At 46.5% G+C, this 18,358-nt stretch overlaps 1 protein-coding gene across 25 annotated transcripts in view; it reads left to right on the top strand.

The window, feature by feature from the left end:
- Nucleotides 1–18,358, top strand: part of PAX2 (paired box 2) — a 143,966-nt gene that overhangs the window by 2,880 nt on the left and 122,728 nt on the right. For 12 of the 25 annotated variants that reach the window (XM_028728975.2, XM_028728984.2, XM_028728971.2 and 9 more), the window contains exons 2-4: nt 907–1,075; nt 1,302–1,463; nt 2,350–2,547. In XM_028728975.2, coding sequence (XP_028584808.2) covers nt 907–1,075; nt 1,302–1,463; nt 2,350–2,547 — 529 coding nt within the window. The remainder of the gene's footprint in view (nt 1–906; nt 1,076–1,301; nt 1,464–2,349; nt 2,548–18,358) is intronic. The other 13 variants (XM_028728980.2, XM_028728986.2, XM_028728973.2 and 10 more) reach the window with 4 other exon arrangements.

The following is an 18,358-nucleotide window of genomic DNA, read 5'->3' as shown; positions in this document are numbered from 1 at the left end:
ACAGATTATTGTGGCAAGCGCTGGATTAAAATCCGCTCCGTGAAATTCCTGCTTCTCCTTTGGAGGACAGCAGAGATAGACCCCTGCCCCGCTGGATTTAGCTAAATTATAAATTATTAGACTGCTGCAAAGGCAGATCAGGTCTGGGAGATTGTCTGAGGAGGGGAGGATAAAGAGAAATACATAGAAAGATAGATGGCTTAAATAAAATAAAAACAAAGCGCACCCGAAGCTGGTGTAAATTATTATTCCTCTGAAAAATAATTCCGTATAATGGGAGAAATTATCCTGAAGAGCAAAGAAAGAAAAAGGAAAGATATAAACTGTTAGTGAGGGGGGAGAAGAAAAGAGACGGACTCCTTCGTTCTATTTTTATACCAGCGTCTATGTAACAAATTTAGCAATCATTTTGCTATGAAACAATTGAGCGGCCCCTCAGAAAGGAGTAGGATTTCGCCCGTGTCAGAGGATCGAGCCCGACCTGTTTGGAAACTTGGGCAGAGCCGAGTGGAAATATAAATTGAGGGGAGAAAAGAGAGAGAAAAGGAGGGGAGAATTTGAGGAGACCTTCCTCCTGAGCAGAGATTTTGGTTTCCGGTGGGAACGGCCAGGTCAATCACCTGCCACCCTCCCCAGGGTGGGAAAGACCCTTAAAAAACACACAGGGGAGCACCCAGCCCCGTTGGGCGCCAGGAGAAGGCTCCCTTCGCCGCGGGGGTCGAATCCTGCCTGCCTGCCTGCCATCCCACCCCTTCCCCTGTCATTGGCGACTTGTCCGGCTCAACTGCCCCGACTAATGTTTCTCTCCCTTTCCCCTCCTTTCCCTCCCCTCTCCTGCCCTCCCTCCCCCACCCCCGGTGTGCGTGGGTCTTCGCTGGTGTGTGCGTGTTTCTTCTCTCTCCCCAGCAGGGCACGGGGGTGTCAACCAGCTCGGGGGGGTGTTTGTGAACGGCAGGCCCCTGCCGGACGTGGTGAGGCAAAGGATCGTGGAGCTGGCTCACCAGGGGGTGCGACCCTGCGACATCTCCCGGCAGCTGCGGGTCAGCCACGGCTGCGTCAGCAAGATTCTGGGCAGGTAAGGCCCGGGCGCGCGTGGGGAGGGCAAGCGCCGCCAGGGGCGGGGAGGGGGAGAGAGAGAGAGGCGCCTCGGCTGCCCTTTGGCAGAGTCTCGGTGTGGACCTGGAAGCGGAGCCCTGGACCCCGGGGGCGAAGGGAGGCCCGGCTCGTCGGCGCTGCGCACCCGCCACCCAGCACCCACGCTCCTCTCTTGCTTTCTTTTGTCTGGCACTATCTTAAAACAGGGACCTGCTGTGGGTTCGGAAAGAGGGGGAAAAGCCCACCAAGCAAAGAAACAAAGCGATTGCAACCCAATTTGCTGTGAGACCAACCTGCAAGTCTCCCCTCCCTGCCTTCTCCTCCTCCCAGCTAAGACAGGCCGGGCCCTACTTTCTCTCCACCCCCAGGTCAGCAGGAACCAGCAGGCCGGCAGGCTGCCTCTCTCTCTCTCTTCTCCTCCTCTCTCTCTCTTTTTCTTCCTTCTCCCCCCCCCCCCTTCGCCAAGTAGATGTCACCGCCCTACAGCAGAGCTCAGCTCAAAGGGGGAGTAGGGAGAAGGCGGGGGGGGGGCAGCTGAGCCGAGTGCATGCCAGGGAGGGGGCTGTGGAGGGGGGTGTCCAAAAAATGTAGATTTTCCACTATCACCCCGCTTTCTTTGCAAAGGATTTGCAAAGGGATTAGCAATTGCCCGGCGAAGGGCAGAGAGAGAGAGAAAGAGAAAGAGAGAGAGAGACAGAGAGAGAGAGACAGAGGAAAAAAGATGCGTCTGGGTTTTTTAGGGGGTGGGGGAGACCCGGGACTAAGCGCTGGGGAGGAAATCGGAGTCGAGGAAATCCCCCTTGAAAAAAACAAAACCAACCCTCAGTTTCCCCCTCCCCCACGGTTAAGTGTGTCTAGCTAACTTCTCCTGGCTGTAGGTTGGCATGGGCAGGGGGGAGGGGGAGTGTTGTGGCCAGGGTGCCCCCGGCCTCTGCATCGTCCTGCCCCGCCGAACCAGGCGTTACGCGCGCCAAGGGCCTGTGGAAAATGGGGGGTGGTGTTTCCGGGGGCTGACTCCAGGCAAGGCGGACCCTGCAGCCCCAGGAGGACAGCCCCAGGACGGGATGCGAGAGTGGGGTTTCCCTTGCAGATCCGCGCAGGGGCGGGGGCGGGAATGCGGGGTCCAAAAATCGCCTCCCCAACCCGTTGGTTTGTGTGCACGTGTTCGGGAGCGGCGGTGGGCGCGGGGTGCGTGGATGGAGGCTTCCCTGCAGGCTCCGGGGCTCAGCTTTGAACCTCGCTCTGCGCTTGCAGGTACTACGAGACCGGGAGCATCAAGCCGGGCGTGATCGGAGGCTCTAAGCCCAAAGTGGCGACCCCCAAAGTAGTGGATAAAATCGCCGAGTACAAGAGGCAAAACCCCACCATGTTCGCTTGGGAGATCCGGGACCGGCTACTGGCCGAGGGCATCTGCGACAACGACACCGTCCCCAGCGTGTCCTCCATCAACCGGTGAGTCGCACACACCAGCGCCTCCTGCGCCCCCCAGCCTCTGAACGCCACTGGGTTGCTTTCCTGGCGGGACACCCAGCCCGCCTTCTCCCCCCACTCCGCCCTTGTCCCTAGAGGCCCTGAAGAACCCTGCCCACCCCAACAGACGCTTCCTCTCTTCTTCTCTGAGTCCTCTCTCTCTCTGTGTGTGCCTGTCTCTCCCTCGCTCACACTTCGTCTGAAAGGACAAAAAAAAGAGGTCTCCATCCTAACTCATGGAGCCACTCCAGTTTCCGGGCGCGCGGGCGAGCTTCTGGACCGCTTCTGTATCTGCCTTAGGGCGTGCCCGTGGGGCTCCGACGGCTTGTCTTGGTTCGCCGGGGCAGATTTTCGAAAGGAGATGGTTATGGGGCTAACGAAATGTAGGGTGGCGACGCGGGTAGGGGGAGCAGGGAGCGGGGTCCGCGGCACCTCTTCCCAGCAGTTGTTTCGGCGCGCAATTGGCGTCCGGTTTGTTGGGGAAAAGAGGAGATGGACGCGCTCATAGTATCTTCGCCTCGCTGGGAAAGACGGGCATTTTCTCTCCGGTGAAACCTCTCAAAACATGAAAAGCTCCTATATGTGGAGACGATTGCCGTGCCGTTAAAATACCAAATGGTGATTTGTCTTAAACAAACAGTCTTAACTTCTACTACTACTTCTTCTTTTCCTCCCCCTCAAATAAGAGGCCTTTCTTTTCCCCTCCCCCGGGCAATGACGCTTCCTTTTGGAGGAAGAAAGAGCCCTCGCACCTTTTCGAGCCCCTCGGGAGTTGGAGAAACTTCTGAAAGGAAGATTCGCTTAGGTCAAGGGTTACAAACAGTTGTGTGCCTGCCTGCGCGCAGGCGCCTCTGCCTGCGCTCTGTGTGCGTCTCACGCGTATTTTTCGCTATCTCGATTTTAGTTTGGCAGCTTTCTAAACATCTTATTTCGTGTTCCCTGCTGATGTGTGCCTTTCTTTCTTTCCTTTCCAAGTTTCTGGCTATATCATAGGGGTGGCGCCCCATTTGTGTGAGTATGTGCCGTACAAAAGTGGTCAGAGAGTAATGCCAGCCTTGTCCGTTTCACTGTGCCTTCCAAAGCAGGTTGCCTGCCTGTCTTTCTACCTATAGATAACTAAATAAATAGAAGACAGATACCCCTGTGATAAGATCCAGTGCTGGTGTTGAGACAACAATGTAAGAGAATCAACTAGAGCAATATATCCCCTGTGCTTTCAAACGCAACGCAGTGGGACAATTTGCACACCTGCAAAAGGCAGAATACACACTGAGAACCCTAAATACCCTCCTTCAAAGAGAGACACTCCACTATTCCATGTGCTGACGTTGGAAAGACAAAGATCCTGGGCGAGGTGATCTGGAAACTGTGATTTAGATAGGTGCACACACTATTGGTTGTGCTTGGAAAGGGAAAGTAGGATTGAAGGACTTCAACGTTCTGTTGTCATCAGTTACAAAGGAATTAATGCGGGGTACATATCTGAGCAGATTTTTAGACTTACCTGTATTTGTGGCTCCCTTATACCCAGCATGTTAAGAATGCATGTAAGGAAAAGGAAAGAAAACTCTAAATGGATGTGTTTCGAAACATACAGATTGAGATGCAAGAGTATTTTCTGCCACAAACTGCAGAAAGGGGCAGCTGCTGCAAATATCGGAGATATGAATCTCCATGCAGGAAAAAGTAATATAGAAAGTCGCCCCACAGAGACACTTGTATCCAGATGGACACAACAGTCTAGCATCCATCTCTACAGCTGCTTGGCTAAATAGTTAATCATGAAATACATAGAAAATGTAGCCAATTCCATTTTTTAAAAAAGAAGTCATTTTCACCAATAGGAATAGGGGGGAAAATGCTTTGTTAATTTATGTGGTTTCCATAGAAGATTTGTCAAAGTTCTAATGGCCAGGAGGCATTTCCCCCCCAAGTTGGCATCTTCGATCAATGGCTTCTAATATTTTTGAAAATGATATGGAATTATCCCAAATCATCTCAAAACAGCAGGTAAAATTAACTTGGAGAATGTACCTTGGCTAAAAAAGCTCCCCCCCCAAACACACTGTCTCTGTAATATACTGCAAGGCTATCCCAGGAAATTGTCCCTGTGTGTGCCATCTGTATTAAAATGGTTATTAAGTTATGAACAGAGTAACATAATACTGATTGGCTAATTATACACCCTCCTTTTGAAAAATCCCAGATCCTACCGTCTCTGTTCGGGACTGAAATAATAACACTTTGACATTCAGGCACCTTTTTGGAAGCAGCTGTAGAAAGGCAGTCAGGAGAGAGAATAACTCAGCACCTCAAAATTACAGGGAGAGAGTTTCATTTTATTCGGGGTTTGTTCCCTCCTGAGAGCAGCACACTTTTCTTGGCTAGCGCAGAAAACCTGCTCTTGGCGGCTCTGACACATGTAACTATCAGGCAACCATCCTAGTTGGGTGGTGGTAGGAACTGTCCTTAGGGAATCAAGCAGTTTTTGCATGAGGATGTGATGTGCAAAAAGCGATGGGCGGTGGTGTTTAAAGAGCACACCCCGTAGAACACACAGAATCTGGTTTCTTAGCCGAAGCAACCCCCTGTCCCAAGCCCCACATTTGTGCACTGTTTATCTTTGTGTACAATATGCACATGGTCTTCTGCTTTGGCTACTTTTCTGGATCGGGACTATTAGATTTCACCCCCCTGGTTGCTGTACGAAGAGGTCAGTTCCGAGTTTAGGTAGCTCTGAGTTTACCTTTAAATATTGACTAGATGGCAATTTACCAGAGTAGCAAGGACCTTCCGGGGCAACTGCAGCAGCTGATGTTAGGCATGTGGGACTAGAATGAGTAAATTCCGCAAATGGTTATGTATGCACAAGCCCAGAGCATCGCCTTGAGACAGGCACTTCTTAGATCCAGTTGGTATCCATTTAACTGGGAGACCTTAATTTGCTCGGTGTGCCCCAGAAATGAAGTTAAATGTGTTAACACAACAGCATTTGTTATCGTAAGGTCTGATCATACTCTTGGCAAATATTCCCCAGAAATATGGTAAATATGATTGCACCCATTGGGTCCTGAGAGATCTCTCAACCTTCTGAAATTCAGTTTTGAAGAAGGTGCCCTTTTTGTTCCCCTAATAATTAAAAGTTATCTTGGTGCAGATTTTTAAAAAACATCAGCCTTTCATGCCCTCTCCACCCCTTCTTCCTTTCACTCATTAGTCAAGGGGGGATTTGTTCTTGGAATTTGAGGCACGCAAAAAATGACTCAATTTAAGGCCATGAGCAATGGCAGAAAGAAGTGAGGAACCCTGGAGTTGAGAAATATGGGAGGGAGTAATTAGACCCCCCCCTAAAAAAAGCCTGATATTTTTTCCACTGAGCAGTATTTCCTCCTGCCAGCTTCTGTGGGGAAATCTCTGATCTTTACAAGAGTGCAGAAAGGAAGGTTTAGTCAAAAATCCAAATGAAAACGCTTGTCACAAATACTGGGCGGGCAGATAAGCAGGCGATTTCTAGTTCACATGCATGTTAAAAAACGATGACGCAAAACCATGTCATTATTTTGCTAATGGTTTGCCAACGCCTTGCCGATGTGGCCTGCAAATTCATATTTGCACAATCGTTTGCGACGGAACTGCCCTCCCGTTGCTCCCACTAAATTTCTTAACTCTCATGTGGGAAATGAGTGTTTACGTTTGCAAACGCAAATATTCGGAAGTGATGCCTCAGGAACAGGTTTCAGATCTGGCGTCTTGAAACTATAAGAACTGTGCCATTTTGCGCGGAGTTTGTTTATTTTACTTTATATTTATACCTTGCCTCGTTTGATCACTTCTGTGTTCCGTGAGCAAGTGCTACATAATGACAGGCATAAAGTCAGAAAATTTTAGTTTCTTTTTCATGAGCAAAACGGAAGATACTTTGTAAGAAGCCTTTAGAGCTGATTCAGCTGGAGTCTATTTTTTCTCTTTTCAGAAACGGCACAGTCAAATTTCGGATACATAGATCTTTGAATAATCATAATATAATTTTAATATCCCTTTTTATATGTTGGAATATAAGGGATATATGGGGTATACCGTGGTACGGCGAAATAGAAGAGCAGTCCCAACTTTAAAATTTGCAACCAAAGTATCCTATCCTTTCTGCTCACCTATACAGTATACCAAATAATAAAAATGTTTTCTTATTCCTCCTCCTCCTCTTCTTTCCCCACAATATGACTGTATACTTGCATTATAAATTTACTGCCGATCAGTGCTGAAAAACAACCGGGAATTTATTTCTGTTTTGTTATGTGTGTGCCTGTGTCTTCTTCAGCTTTTGTTACTTTTGAGATGAGGCGGGCCATAAATCAAGAGATAGATAGATGAGAACCTAAGGAAGGTTTGTTACTTCAGGTCTCGATGTGCCGCTTTGATGAGGAGAGAGTGACCCTGGTATCATTGACCCTGGTATAAGAAAAGGGGAGCGTGGAAAACACAGATATCTCAGCTTTGAAAGTCGTAAGTGGTATGAAACCTTTCTCAAGCCAGTGAAAGAAAGAAAGAAAAGAAATAAGAGAGACTTGGACATAGGGGGAGCAATCTGATGACTCAAACCTATGACAGGGGCTGTAGCGATCAGATGGTCTTTTAAGATACATGGGGGGGGGGATCAGTTCCTGAAATGGGCACCTGTCTCTGAACAAGCAGCAAAGACACGTCCATATATTAATTAATTAATTGGTAAAAATAAAGTTAAGTTCAATGGGGCATAATCCTGTGTGTGTGAGAGAGAAGTGTAACTGGACTTCAGTTGTGTAGACTGAAAGCAGCCAACGTGAATGAAATATGTAGTTCTGTTCTACATTTTAAAAGGGAGAAACTTTCCTAATTCTACCATTTGTTCTGCGCAGGAAATAATGCATAGCTGGCTGTTTTTCTCCTGAATTTCGTTTGACGGGGGCTTACTTCATTTCACATGGTTTTACTGCCTTCCTTAAAACGAATCCCACAACACCCACACAACTGTCTCCTCTTGCCCCTCTTGTGCTCTGATTTGAAACTGTCGGGCAATTTCCAGAGACCGAAGTAGTCCCATGAGGAGAGTTGCCAACTTTTGAACCCCACCCCGGTGACTTGACCAGCAGTTTTACCTGCAGCAAGTAGCAGGGGGTAGTGGTGAGCGCCGTGCCGTGGAAAAACTTCACTGGCTGCTTTCAGATGATGAGATCCCCTCTATAAGCACAAGAGCAGGCCGAGCCAGCGTCAATTGGCAATGTCTTGTTTCTTGTGGAATCTGCACAATCTTGCTAGTGACAAACAGATTGTGTGCCCCACTTGATTTGCTGTTTCGCCGTAGCCTAGAGAGTGCGGGCTTCTGGCTTTTAAGCTGGACTGCCGTCCCTCCTTATAGGACTATGTTTCTGAGGTGCGCTGCAGTTTGTGCTGCAGCTGCATGTCACCCAAGGGGAGGTTATGCTTCCTCTTGCCTGGCCTGGTGCCAGACAGAAAGAGCAACTTTTTCCCTCTCTCTGCAGCACTACCAGAGAAGGAAAGGGCTCGCTGATTGCTCTTTAGATTGTGGCACAAAAGTCTGAGCACACAGGCTGTGCTGTTTACTTGCTGTGATAGATTGCAGATGCGTCGTTTTCAACTCTCAGATAAGTGCATCGCACGGTATGGGAAATTATGTTATTGGCTTTCAATGCTGTTTCTCTATTGCATTTCTGGATAGAGCCTTACAGTGTCTACTCAAAAGTAAGCCAACGGTGCTTTCTCTTGGGTAAAGGCTAGAACAGGATTGCAGCCTTACAGCACAATCCTATGTGTGCCTACTCAGAAGTAAAGTCTCCTTGGATTTAATTGAGCAGTAGATTCATTGGGACTTATTCATGAGGTCCAGGGCTGAGGGCCTTCTGGCGGTTCCCTCATTGCGAGAAGCAAAGCTACAGGGAACCAGGCAGAGGGCCTTCTCAGTAGTGGTGCCCGCCCTGTGGAACGCCCTCCCGTCGTATGTTAAGGAAATAAACGACTACCTGACATTCAGAAGACATCTTAAGGCAGCCCTGTTCAGGGAAGTTTTTAATGTGTGACATCTTAGTGTATTTTTGGTCTTTGTGGAAGCCGCTCAGAGTGGCTGGGGAAACCGGGTAAATATGTTTCGGACGGCAGTCTTAGTCGGTCACGATGTTTGCAGAAGTTCCTGTGGTAATGTAGCTTTTATGAAACACACATCTAAATAGCACCAGTGACATTTTTTAGGAGCAACTGAAAATCACAGAGCAGGGAGCTAGCTTTCAGGATCCACAGAGCACTTCCTCAAGCGTTTGACGAAAAGTGAGAGGTGGGATGGGTCAACATGGCTGCCTGCTTTTATTTTTGTTATCAATATGCTATGAAATATCTTATTGCCATGATATTGGTGAGGGGGGGAGAGAGAGGGGAGAGGCTGTTGCTTGGGAGAAAGCAGAGGGGTGCATTCAGGGACCCTGTTTGGGTGGGAGCCAATGGCGTTGACCCCAGTGAGCGACTCTAGGCAGCCAAGGAAATTTGGTTGCCATAGGCCTGACATCCACATATATATCAGATGGGAGTTGTTGCGGCAGAGGAGAGAATAGTCCATTAGTGCAGCCTTCCTCAAACTTGGCCCTCCAGATGTTTTTGGCCTACAACTCCCATGATCCCTAGCTAGCAGGACCAGTGGTCAGGGATGATGGGAATTGTGGTCTCAAAACATCTGGAGGGCCGAGCTTGAGGAAACCTGCATTAGTGGCCCAGATCCCATTTGGGTTCGTGAGTGAAACAGCTAGAAATCCTATGACCCTAAGGTTCCTGGACGGTTGCTAGGGAGCTCTGGGTGCTGTGATTGCAGGTAGACTAGGTAGAAGCAGAGCAATTGGTTGAGAGAGTATAAAAGATTACGCTATTTTCATTGGAGGGCATGGAGTTATGCGACCCCCCCTCCCCAAGCCAAGGAGAAAAGTAACTATGCAACCTTTAGAAGATGTCTGAAGGTAGCCCTATATGGGGAAGTATTTTTTAATGTTTAATTATGTTTTAATATGCAGTCGTACCTTGGATCCCGAACGCCTTGTTACTTGGACGTTTTGGCTCCCAAACGCCACAAACCCAGAAGTGAGTGTTCCGGTTTGCGAATGTTCTTTGGAACCAGAATGTCCGACGGGGCTTCCGCGGCTTCCGATTGGCTGCAGGAGCTTCCTGCAGCCAATCGGAAGCCGTGCTTTGGAAGTTGAACAGACTTCCGGAACAGATTCCATTCGACTTCCAAGGTACGACTGTATGTTGGAAGCTGCCCAGTCAGATGGGCAGAGTATAAATAGTAAAATAATAATAATAATAATAATAATAATAATAATAATAATAATAATAATAATTAATTAGTACATCCCTATTTTCATGAGAGAAATGTTGGAGGATATGGGAAGAAGCATTCTTCTTTTCTGATTTAAAGTGTCAATTATTCAAGCTCCATGGTGTCTTTTTTGGGATAGCCAAAGGGTCTGCTGCTCTCATATCTCCCTGCCCTCTGTAAACAGATGATCTAGAGAGCCCTTTCGTGAGTGTTGCTGCTGTCGGACGAATGGTGGGTGGTGACTGGGATTGGGCCTTCTCTAGTGTGGCACCACAACTCAGTTAAAGCTCAAAGTGCCAGGCAAAGCCATTTTTATTTTCCCTTTGCGCCTGAACAGATACTGCTGTTTCTTAGCCTTCCGTTGGCTGTGGGTTTTAGTCTTGTTCTCGGCGCCCGCTGCTTTTATGTTTTATTGTATATTAATTGCTGGGATTTTTGCCTTTTAAAATTTCGTTTCATGTGTGGGTGATGTGAGCTGCCTTTGAAGACCCCAGTTCGAAGGTGGGGTATAAATATTCCCAATCGATAAATCATTCTTTCTTTTTTCCTCCACGTACGGTCATTGGCAGATTGTCATATGATACACAGGCCAGTGTATTTGAGTCGGCTTCAGTTGTCTGTTTACTACGGGATGCAGTAATTTGTAAACAGAGATCTTCGTACATGAGGCACATTTTTCTTTCTGTTGCTGCAAAGTATATGTTGATTGTGAAGTGATGCGCCCTGAAATCAGTGCAGCATCTGATGTGAAAGGCACAGGATGAGCATAACAAGCAAAGATAAAAGCACAGGAAGTTTGGGAAACTGGGGCAGCTTTTCTGCGTCATTCGGTTATATATAATGCGTAATCCTGAGTTTTTGGCTTGCGCCGTTCTCCATAAAGAGAAGAGTGGCGTTAACATGCTCAGGGAATAATAATAATAATAATAATAATAATAATAATAATAATAATAATTATTATTATTATTATTATTATTATTATTATTATTATTATTATTATTTATATCCCGCCCTCCCCAGCTGAAGCTGGGCTCAGGGCGGCTAACAACAACAAAATAGTGCAACATTCTAAAAACATTTCATTATAAAAATTAATTAAAATCAAATTGATGGCAACCATTAAGCTAAAGTTCTGTGAAGATTGCCAAAGGAGGGAGTCAGGCTGCGCCCTGACCAAAGGCCTGGTGGAACAGCTCTGTCTTGCAGGCCCTGCGGAAAGATGCCAAGTCCCGCAGGGCCCTAGTCTCTTGTGACAGAACGTTCTACCAGATTGGAGCCACAGCCGAAAAAGCCCTGGCTCTAGTTGAGGCCAGCCTAACCTCTCTGTGGCCTGGGACCTTTAAAGCCGTATAGGGCTTTAAAGGTTAAAACCATGGGAGATAGTTCTGTGGAGCATCTGTCATGCATAGGATTGCAGGATTCCCATTGATCCCAGTGATCAGTAGGGCTTGCTCCCCGTTGTGTACTATGCACATTTACTATCAGTGGTGGACTTGGAGCTCTCAAATTTCAGCGGCGCCCTGTGCGCTGCCGAAATCTGACACACACACACACACACCGCCTCTCACACTGTGTTCTACAGCATTGTTTTGGTGCCCCCTGCAGTGCGGCACCCAATGAGCCTCACACCCGTTGTGCCACCCTAAAACCGCCTCTGTTTACTATTGACATTTGTTTGTGACTTATTTCCATTGAGCGCATACCAGATTTACGGTTCAGTAAAGGTGCATAGGACCAGGCTGCAACAAATCTGGGATTCCTCCATTTTCAAGACTATAGGGAGCAAATGGTTATATGGAGGGGCTCTAGAATTTGGGGCACAACGTGATTGCCAAGGAAAGGAGTGGGGGCAGGGAGGGAGAGTCCAGGGTCAAGAAATAAAGCCAAGCGATATCAGCCCCAAATGTGTGTTTCCCCCCAGCCAGAAAAACTTCTAAACCCCTGTGTCATTTCCCCAGCAAACCCGAATGCGGATTTGCAAGCTGCAGGCTGCGCTATATATGGGCAGAGCTTCCTAGCTGCGGGAAGAGCGTTAAGCAGCACCTGAATTAAGCTTTACATCAATTAATTTGAAATACCAGAATTTCAGGGTCAAGTGCTTTACACTTCTTTACCCAGCAGGGGGCTTGTTTTCAGGGCTCTGTAGGTTTCATTTCCCGGATTCAAGATTTCAGGATCAGGAACGGGAGAAGCGCTGTGTTCACAGACAGGATGAAAGACGTGGGGAAATTCTGAGCTAGTGCATCGCGGTGGTTTCCTTCAGCTTCTTCTCGTGATCAGCTGAAACGATATCCTTGAATACGGCACAAAGATACAGAACACTACTAACCTTAGCAACTCCGGGATGGCGTTTGGTGCACAGGGGTGAATCAAAATGAAAGGATAATAAGACTGGATTAAAAAAAACCCTCCTTTCTAAATATCCCGGTATTTTAAAGGGAAAGTGTTCCCACTTCAATAATGACGATGTTACAAACGGAGAACCTGAAATCGCTAGGCACTGTAGAAGAAATAAAATGAGAAATAATCGAACGCTGTCCGAAAGTTTGCAGGCAGAAGTTAGGACCAGAGGATGGAAATGAAAATGGAAACCAGGAAAAGTCCAGATGAATGGATGAGTAGTGCTTGGATGCAATAAAAGAGAAAGGGGGTCGCTTCTTATATTTAAAGGCATACCGGTGGTAAGATACTGCCTGAAAAAGCCCAGGGAACAGAGAGAACTAGTCCTGCAACAAAATGTTGCAGTATGGGATGCTCCTTTTCAGGATATTCCATTCCATATCCCCTCCCATCTGATTTTCCATCCCCTCCCTGTAGCTGCTCAGGGCTCCTCCATGCTGTTATTTAAGGAGGATATTAAGCTTCTTGTGTCGCTATTAATTCTCCATGGTGCATATGACATTCTCCTCAAAATCACCGTCTTCCCACACTTCCCTCGGCCCAGATTTCCTCATGCTGTTTTCTTTTTGGAGTATCCCTGGTATGAGAAAGTCAGAACTGAGAGAAGGGGAATTGTGGGAAGGCAGAGATTTGAAGGAGGACGTCATACGGACAATGGAGCATTAATGGTGGTACAGGAAACTTGCATTAAAGGACAATACGGGTGAGTCCTTAGTCTCCTGTTGGGATTGTTCTATAATAATAATAATTTATTATTTCTGCCCCACCCATCTAGCTGGGTTTCCCCAGCCACTCTGGGAGGCTACCAACAGAATATTAAAAACATGATAAAACATCCAACATTAAAAACGTCCCTAAACAGGGCTGCCTTCAGATGTCTTCTCAAAGTCAGATAGTTGTTTATTTCCTTGACATCTGAAGGGAGGGCATTCCACAGGGCGGGTGCCACTACCAAGAAGGCCCTCTGCCTGGTTCCCTGTAACCTCGCTTCTCGCAGTGAGGGAACCATCAGAAGGCCCTTGGAGCTGGACCTCAGTGATGCTGGATGATGGGAGTGGAGATGCTCCTTCAGGTATACTGGGCCGAGGCCGTTCTTGGGGTTCCCTGCCATTTCCCTGCTAAATATTTTTTATTTTCTCCTCCTACTTCTGCAAACTTCGACGCTCCCCTGAGCCTGCTGATACCTCCCTCCTTCCCCTTCATGGATGGTAGCTTTTCACTGCATAAGCGACAGCACTCGTTGCCCTGAGCACTGCAAATAGTGGGGAAGATATAACTTTTGGTTCAATTAGACGTTTGGCACCTCTTCTGCGAGTCCCTTGAGAAGGATAGGGAAAGAGTGGAGCTGGACCATTGGGGGGGGCATTTGAAAGTGAGTAGAAGGAGCTTAAAGTGAAGACGAAGACGGGGAAATCAGTGATGAGAACGAACAGCAGCAGCAGCAGCAGCATTTAGAACAGACTAAAAAGGTAAAGGGACCCCTGACCATTAGGTCCAGTCGTGACTGACTCTGGGGTTGTGTCGCTCATCTCGCTTTATTGGCCGAGGGAGCCAGCGTACAGCTTCTGGGTCATGAGGCCAGCATGACTAAGCCTCTTCTGGGGAACCAGAGCAGCGCACGGAAACACCGTTTACCTTCCTGCCAGAGTGGTACCTATTTATCTATTTGCACTTTGACGTGCTTTCGAACTGCTAGGTTGGCAGGAGCAGGGACCGAGCAACGGGAGCTCACCCCGTCGCGGGGATTCGAACCACCAACCTTCTGATCGGCAAGTCCTAGGCTCTGTGGTTTAACCCACAGCGCCACCCGCGTCCCTTAGAACAGACTAGTGGGGCTGAAAAACAGGAGCAGGAAGACCAACAAGAATGATGTTCCAACAGAGCCATGAAGGTGGGTCATGCTAAGGACACAACCGCTCTTTTCCTCTGAGCTTTTAACTACATGTGCATTTTTAAAGAGATTGAGTGGGATGCTGTTACAAGGAGTGAGATGGATCACGTCCTGGGATAACTCCTTGGGGTGACTCCTAGCTGTGTCAAAGGACCTTATTTCAAGACCCCTGATGACGGGAGACTGACTGCTGGTCACCTGGTTTATTTTCCTCATTTTTCAATTTCCTGTCTTTCTAGTGCACAGAAAGCTGAGAATACCATGTGAGAAAGCTCAGCTGAGAATACCATCTAGGTGTGCCTTTAATTTCTTTCGTTAAAAATCCTAAGCTGAATTGGCACACTTTTGTATACTTTGATTTAATCCCCATCCCGTTTAGTCCACGCGGAAAATCCCCAGTTACACATTTTCCTGGCATCTTTGCATTTGAGAGTTACTGTAAGAAGTCTAGAGAATACAATATGTCAGCAAGTTATAGTTTGGCATCTGCTTCCATCCTATCATCCCATTACAATTTGTACACATTAAGGTAAAGGGACCCCTGACCATTAGGTCCAGTCGTGGCCGACTCTGGGGTTGCGGAGCTCATCTCGCTTTATCGGCCGAGTGAGCCGGCGTACAGTTTTCGGGTCATGTGGCCAGCATGACTAAGCCGCTTCTGGCAAACCAGAGCAGCGCATGGAAACACCGTTTACCTTCCTGCCAGAGCAGTACCTATTTATCTACTTGCTTTTGAACTGCTAGGTTGGCAGGAGCAGGGACCGAGCAACGGGAGCTCACACCGTCGCGGGGATTTGAACCGCTGACCTTCTGATCAGCAAGTCCTAGGCTCTGTGGTTTAACCCACACTTTATTATTATTATTATTATTATTATTATTATTATTATTATTATTATTATTAATTATTATTATTATTATCATCATCATCATCATCATCATCATCATCATTATTGCTACTGAACCTGCAACAAAATGTTGCAGTGTCGAATGTTCAGTGTTCCAGCCAATTAGCCATGCCACCTTCCAGAATACTCCATTCCAGTTCCCTTCTCGCCTGTTCTTCTGAGTCTCCCCCAGCGAGACAGTATTTGGTGACTGCTGAACTTGCTCAGTACTCATTGGGCTGTTTTAGCTCAGAGATTTTTCTATTTAGAAAAATGCACTTCTGCAAATTTTGGGTTTCTCCCCAAGCCAGCTGTTCCCCCTCTCTTGCACAGAGGTGTTGCCATGATGGCTACAAAAGCAATGGTCCTCACACTTTGAACATCAGAAACAGAGAAGGTGGTTATATATCCCACTTTCTACAAAGTATTTACCGCAAGCCAGATTTTATATTTAATTCCTCCATTGCATGTTCATCTCCCCGTAGCACAACCAACCTGCACTGACAAATAGTTTCAGAGCCTCCAAGTGTCCCTATTTTCCAGGGACAGTTCTGGATTTATAGAAGCCGACCTGGTTTGCAAATTGTTCCTAGAATGCACCGCTTTTCCTTAGGATGTCCTTATTTTCATCAGAGCATTGTTGGAGGATATGGAGTTATGTGACCCCCGAGCCAAGGAGATAAGGAACTATACGACCTTTAGATGACATCTGAAGGCAGCCCTGTGTAGGGGAAATTTTAATTTTTAATGTTTTATTATGTTGTTATATATGTAGGAAGCCTTTCAGAGTGGCTGAGGTAACCCATTCAGATGGGTGGGGTAATAATAATAATAATAATAATAATAATAATAATGATGATGATGATGAAATGGGATATCCTTATTTCATCAGAGAAATGTTGGAGGGCATGTAGTTTTGTGGAACTGAAATGGGCACCTCCTGAGCACTCTTGCTATCGCTCAGGATTTGCCTTGACTTCTGCTTATTCTCTGCTTTTTATTGCTTCCTGATTTTAAATCCAACCCTTTCAAGTTAAGGAAGGATTGAAAGAGGCAGGCAGCATAATATGATTTACGAAAATAATTGGAGTGACCACACTCAGAACATTGTGTGTTGTTTTGGATGTCCCATCTCAAAAAGGAAATACGGAAATAGAAAATGTATAGAAAAGGGCAATAGACAAGATCCATGTGGTTGGATGAAAACATGGAGAACATGGGGGGGGGGATTTTTAAATTTACCTTTGAAGGTGACCCGGAAACTACAATTAATCCAGAATGCGGCAGCTAGACTGGTGACTGGGAGTGGCCGCTGAGACCATATAACACTGGTCCTGGAAGACCTACATTGGCTCCCAGTATATTTCAATCAAACAAAGTGTTGGTGCTGACCTTTAAAGCCCTAAACGGCCTCGGCCCAGTATACCTGAAGGAGCGTCTCCACCCCCATCATTCTGCCCAAACACTGAGGTCCAGCTCTGAGGACCTTCTGGCGGTTCCCTCCCTGCGAGAAGTGAGGTTACAGGGAACCAGGCAGAGGGCCTTCTCGGTAGTGGCACCCACCCTGTGGAATGCCTTCCCATCAGATGTCAAGGAAATAAACTACTATCTGACTTTTAGAAGACATCTGAAGCCAGCCCTGTTTAGAGAAATTTTTCATGTTTGATGTTTTATTGTGTTTTTAATATTCTGTTGGGAGCAGCCCAGAGTGGCTGGCAGAATAGTAGTAGTAGTAGTAGTAGTAGTAGTAGTAATAATAATAATAATAATAATAATTTTATTATTATTATAATGAAAATCAGAAGGGCTAGGGAGATGATATAGATAGATAGATGATAGATAGATAGATAGATAGATAGATAGATAGATAGATAGATAGATAGATAGATGATAGATAGATAGATGATAGATAGATAGATAGATAGATAGATAGATTAGATAGATAATAGATTAGATAGATAGATGATAGATAGATAGATGATAGATAGATAGATGATAGATAGATGATAGGTAGCTAGATAGATGATAGATAGATAGATGATAGATAGATAGATGATAGATAGATAGATAGATAGATAGATGATAGATAGATAGATAGATAGATAGATGATAGATAGATCTATCATCTATCTATCTATCTATCTATCTATCTATCTATCATCTATCTATCTATCTAATCTATCCCCCCCCCCATAACAGTACGTCTCAAGGTCACCTAACTGGTAGTAGTTCAGGACTGTCAAGAGGAGAGACTTCTCCATGCAATGCATAATTAACTTATGCAATTCATTGCCACAAGATCTGTTGATAGATTAGAGAGGGCTTTAATAAAAAGGGATTAGAAAAATTCATGCAGAAAAGCCAACAGTTATTTGCTCAGTATAACCCCTATGCACACAGACAGTTTATCTCCAGCTACCAGGTATGGAATAGCCATCTCCTGCGTGAACTTGTGAACTTCCAGAGGCATCTTGATGGCCACGGTTGGAAGCAAGAGTGCTGTCTAGGCAGAACTTGGTCAGATATAGCATGGCAATTCTAAAGTTCCTACCTACTGGACAGTGTCTGTGATATCATGGATCAGAATCCCATGTTGTCTATTCACCATTGCATGTCGGTTTGAAACACATGCGCACAAGCACATTAATAGTGATCTAAATAAACCAAGTACTGAACCTTAGGTACCCAAAATGTCAAGCATGCACAAGAATGAGGTATCAGCATGCTTGGGGAACCTCAAAATTTATTAAACACAGCGGAAGGAGGGAATTGGGGGCACCCTCTCCCCAAAAAGAAAACAGCTTAGTGAGGGCTGTGGGAACGGAATGCCATATGATCACATTCACCCAGTGCTATACCAACTGCACTGGCTCCCGGTGGAGTACAGGGTCAGGTTTAAGGTGGTGGTTTTCACCTTTAAAGCCCTATGCAGCCTAGGACCCTCGTACCTACGGGACCGCCTCTCCTGGTATTCCCCACAGAGGACCTTAAGGTCCACAAATAACAACACTTTGGAGGTCCCAAGCCGCAAGGTGGTTAGATTGGCCTCAACTAGGGCCAGGGCCTTTTCAGTACTGGCCCCAACTTGGTGGAACGCTCTGTCACAAGAGACTAGGGCCCTGCGGGACATCTTTCCGCAGAGCCTGCAAGACAGAGCTGTTCCGCCTGGCCTTTGGTTTGGACTCAGTCTGCCCCTTATGTTTCCCTCCCCTTATGGTTTTGATTTATGGGCTACTATTAAATTAAGGCTGCATTTTAAATTGT

Source organism: Podarcis muralis, chromosome 6 (genome assembly GCF_964188315.1).
Source record: "Podarcis muralis chromosome 6, rPodMur119.hap1.1, whole genome shotgun sequence".
Lineage (NCBI taxonomy): Eukaryota > Metazoa > Chordata > Lepidosauria > Squamata > Lacertidae > Podarcis > Podarcis muralis.
Note: the sequence above shows the minus strand (reverse complement) of the source record. Positions and strands in the feature narration are given on the sequence as shown.